Below are 4,753 nucleotides of genomic sequence, written 5' to 3' on the forward strand. Positions count from 1 at the left end.
CCCCCCCCCCCCCTGGTGTAGATGTCTTCAGTAATGCGTCTCACTCTGAGCTAGTCTAGTTTAGCTTTGTGCGCGCGTGGTGATGAGCTTTCAGTGTGCACGATGCTGTCGGTCTGGGCACTGTGACACAAGGCTGAAAGTTTCTCTGCGCTCATCTTAAATCTCACACCTGAGCCTACCTGCCTGAGTTATGTCATCACAATTTGGAAGCCAACCACGGTCCAGTATGCCACCTGCACAACTGGAAAGTAGAAACCTAAACAACATTTTAAATAGTAAATGTATACATTCAGCAGAATGAAAAGAATATTTATGGTGGTACACTCAGTCCGACCATCTTTTCTTGCGGCCAGTCAAGTGTTGGACTGTGTCCCATTTCTAGAGCTGGGTGCTTTAGCTGCCTCACACTGTTAACTATGGATCTTTTTATACAGTGTGTCATAAAGAGGTGTTCTAATCTCTCAGCGTTATTAAAGCTCTCAATTTATCACTTACACTAGAGAAGATGAAGATGATCCCTGCCAATCACCTGTGTGCATTTTATTCCTCTCCGTCTACCTTGATTCCAACAAGACCGGAATCCAAAAAAGAGGAAACATGTTCCACGTTAAAAAGAATTTTAAAACACTGCCTCTCATCCTGCCTTGTCCTCTTCTACTTAACTTGATCATATCCTACATGGCACAGAATGCGTTTCACTTACTCCAAGAAAAAATCAACACATCAGGCTGCTAATATTAACAAACAGGGAAGTTTAAGTCAGGCTACTTTCGTTAAGCACCATTAAACACTTAAACATAACAAAGAGAACTCAGCCACAAAAAGGACACATTTCTCGGAGTAGGTTCCCCGGAGAATGGAACAGGAGAAGATTAGGATTTAGATCCACTGAACATGGTGCTATGCAGTGTAGGATACTCTCCTGTGGCCTGGTGCAGGCTGTGCTTCCATCAGCCCCCTGCCCGTTGGGTGTTCCTCTCTCTGTCTTTCTGTCTTTTAGGTATGGGGGATTTGTCATTTCAGTTTCTCTCTAAAGCACGTTGGTCAACCGCCGGATGGCAAACTGTGCTATATAGATGAATTGACTTGACAAGGAAAACATTGTGGAATAGCAAGTGATGCTTGACTGAGCAGCAATGGAGAGAAAGCTACTGGATAACAGCGAGTGTTGAAATGCAAACAGGGACAAACAGGGCAAATGTGCGTTAATATTGAACAGAAAAGAAGGAAGCATATAAAGCCAAAGCATGATGGACCAGTTTGCCAAAATGTGTGGTGAAATCAGTTGAGTGGCCAAATTCAAGAATTGAGTGTGTGTGTGTGCTCAGTCTTGTACAGCTGCATTATACTGTAGGAGTTCCTGCTAAAAGCTGCTGTTATGGAGAAAGGGAAGCGGTTGATCTTACCTGTTGCTCTCTGTTGATGGCTAAGCAGGCACTGGAAACAGAGAACTGCACAATAAACACCATGAACAGGACAATCATGTACTGAGCTTCATTGTCAAGGAGCAACAATCAATGCACACATCATCATGCTGTGTTCCTGAGCCTCGGCCACTGTGTGTTAGTGGAGGGGTTAGCAGGGCTGCTGTCTCCGGCTCATTGAGCACAGTGGGAAACACGACACTGATTGGGATCCTGTTGCACATGCATATATGAATGGAAATGGATTTTCCAAAACACTGAGCTGAAGAGAGTACAGAAGTAGATTCAAAACATAAGCTTATTCATTACCAAGACAATTCACAGATCCATAGAATAGTGTTTATGTCCATATGCTACACTTTGTTACTTTTAGAATTTGAATGCCCTGCTATGACATGAACTACTACAGCCAGCATTTGTAGTCACTGTCTTGTGATTATTATTGCCTCTGTGCATCACCCAGCAGGAGCATTGGGAAGGATACAAAGAAGAGCAGGACCTGGTGGTGCTTCATGGCCCCGATGAGGCCGGCCAGCGCCACGAAGAACAGGAAGACGCCCACACCGATGATGCCCCCCACCACCTGGAAACTGGAGACCAGACCCAAACACTTGCCCCATGCTGCGATGCCGATCATCAGCAGGCTCACCATCTACACACAAACACACACACACACACACACATTTTATTTATAGTGTTAGATCACAAAAGGGGTTGTCTCAGGACACTTTCCCAATCGAGTAGGTGTAGACCAAACTCTGTAATTTACAAAGGCCCAACAACTCCCTCCAAGAGCAAGCATTTGGTGCAATAATGGCGAGGAAAAACGTCTTTTAAACAGACAGAATCCTCGGACAGACCCGGGCTCTTGGTGGGCCGCCATCTGCCGCTGGCGGTTGGGACACAGAAACACAGATACAGATATACAGAAATAGGATTCATTATCATTTTAGCAGTTGGTATGATGAACAGTGGCAATTATGGTAACAATTAGAATGATAGAACTATGACTAGAAATATAGTAGCACTGCAGAGTGTAAGAAAGTTTAAAAGTATCAGGCAGCTTCCAATAAAAAATGAATCTAGCCTCGGGATCTAGGCCTCTAGGGAAATTAGTAATAAATCTCATCGCTGTCAGTAAGCCAATAGGCATGCAGCATGCTTCTACCAAGATCTAATAATGTTTGTGATTGGCTGTCTAACTTCACACATCATAAAGACACGCGGGAAGAAATTTTACGTCACACAGAGATGGGCTGACACAGTTGGAGAAAAAAAAATTAAAAATATATTTCTGCCATAATGTGTAATGTTGTAATTTCTTTTTGAGAATTGGTATTGAAAAAAAGGATTGTTTAGGGGCCGGTACCAAAGTTATGGTATTGGTTTCGGTACCTTTTTGAACGCTACCCAGCCCTAAGCCTCACATTAGCTTCAACTGTTCTTTCCAATGCATTTGCACTGAGGGCTACTGTGGATCGTATCCCCAGTCACTGCATCAGAATGCATCCGAAGGGCTCTGTACACTGCCGGTATGGAAACGAGGAACACTTACAGCCAGCTATAACACCTTCAATGGGCATTAAAGTCTTGACTTGAAAAAAATGCGAACTCATCCTTTAACGTGGCAGTTTAGTAGTGCTTTATTACCCTTTCATGAAGTTTATCTACAGATAACGGATAATGCGAATGACATCATTCTGACACCATGATTGGGACACATTTGAACTATGGAATAAAACCTTGTTGGACGCACACACACACACACACACACTCCTATGGTTGAGGTTGATAAAGCAGTGGTGATAAGAGCTGACAGACAGGACAGGATGTTCTCTGTAATGCAATAAAATGTCTTGGAAGGAAACCATGTCAGCATTAAAGGCTGGGCTCCCATCTGTAATGAAAGCAGGCAGCTGGATAATTTGTCAGATTATGGTCTGTTCATTTGTTAGTTATTAGTTGAATGTGATGGATACAGTGAGAATGTGCTCCTGGTTCCACGGTGAATCATTGATGAGAGCAGATCAGTGTCTGTTAGAACCCATATGGTAACGGTTAGGGTATGTGCGCTACTCACCACATAGAGGATGTTGAGCACGCACAGGGAGTGTTTGGAGCAGGTGAATCCGGCGCAGCCCATCTTGCTCAAATAAAAAAAATAGAATCAACCCTTAAAAAAAAACGTTTCAATAAATATTTCGGCTCCAGAGATAAAATCCAGACAAACAAAAGCCCGCAGGAATAGACGGTCACTCAGCAGCAGGTCTAACCTGGAAAGAACGGGATAACAGTAAGAACCCGGAGTGTACCGGAAGTTACATGTTTAGCCTTCAAAATAAAGGCATGTCATTGAACAGTTTGGATGTAAACTTGACTTCAGTAGGACCTAGCCTGGCTACCCTCCTCATTCTCTAAGCTGCTTACCGGAACTGGAGGGTCGCCGGTTCAAGTCCCCATACGTACCAAAGTATGGTTATGGACTGGTAACTGGAGAGGTACCGGTTCACCTAGTGGGCTCTGCCAAGGTGCTCATGAGCAAGGTACCAAACACCCAACTGGGGGTTCCATGGGCCTCCCCCTCCCTCTGACATCTCTCCATTTAGTGCATGCATACGTAGGCTACTGAGCATGTGTGCACCTTTATACAGTAGGCTAACTGCCTGTAGAAAAGATTATAACTCAGTTACAACACTTGCTTATGTTTGCTTTGCATGCGATGCGGTCTCAGTAGCCTGCATGGTAATGTCTTTGAGATGGATGTGCACAAGACAGATCACGGATCCTGTCCAGGCTGACATCACCTTAACCTCAGGGACATTTATAGAAATGATTTGGTGACCTCTTTTGAAGAGTCAGTCTGTGTTGCTGTCCTCTACACTTTCCACCCAGCTGATGATCCATGAATGGGCAGTAACTGTGGTACGACAGCACCAAGGCTGTTTCCAGCCACTCAGCACACATAGCAAGACAAGTATTTAATTCTAAAGTCTCAACATATGCAGATACTTGGAGCAGAGCTATCAACCACTTTTTATTTAAATAAAAATGCTTATTAAGAATCCTTCCTCAGTGAAATGGATTTAAACACTGGCACGTCTCTCAGGATTTGGTCAATGCACCGTACTGGAAATTTCATGCTCTTATTATGAAATTCGGGTGTTAGTGTGATCATCTGCTTGAACTTGATTCCTGCTCAGCGCATGACTCAGTGAGGGATGGACTTCGGTGCATCCAGCCTGCTGATTGGCTACACAGACGCACTGTTGTTTCCTCTGAAACACACACACACACACACACACACACACACACACACACACACACACACA

The 4,753-nt window shown here is 44.1% G+C and overlaps 1 protein-coding gene across 1 annotated transcript in view; it reads right to left on the minus strand.

The window, feature by feature from the left end:
- Positions 1-3,729, minus strand: part of tspan13b (tetraspanin 13b) — a 7,288-nt gene extending 3,559 nt beyond the window's left edge. Inside the window, exons 1-3 of the mRNA XM_034892765.1 lie at positions 3,505-3,729; positions 1,909-2,076; positions 1,380-1,487 (exon numbers count right to left, since the gene is read on the minus strand). Of these exons, the coding sequence (XP_034748656.1) occupies positions 1,380-1,487; positions 1,909-2,076; positions 3,505-3,567 (339 nt within the window). The 5' untranslated portion in view covers positions 3,568-3,729. The remainder of the gene's footprint in view (positions 1-1,379; positions 1,488-1,908; positions 2,077-3,504) is intronic.
- Between the last annotated feature and the right edge of the window lie 1,024 nt (positions 3,730-4,753).

The sequence above is a fragment of the Etheostoma cragini genome, chromosome 14, assembly GCF_013103735.1.
Source record: "Etheostoma cragini isolate CJK2018 chromosome 14, CSU_Ecrag_1.0, whole genome shotgun sequence".
NCBI classification, from domain to species: Eukaryota; Metazoa; Chordata; class Actinopteri; order Perciformes; family Percidae; genus Etheostoma; species Etheostoma cragini.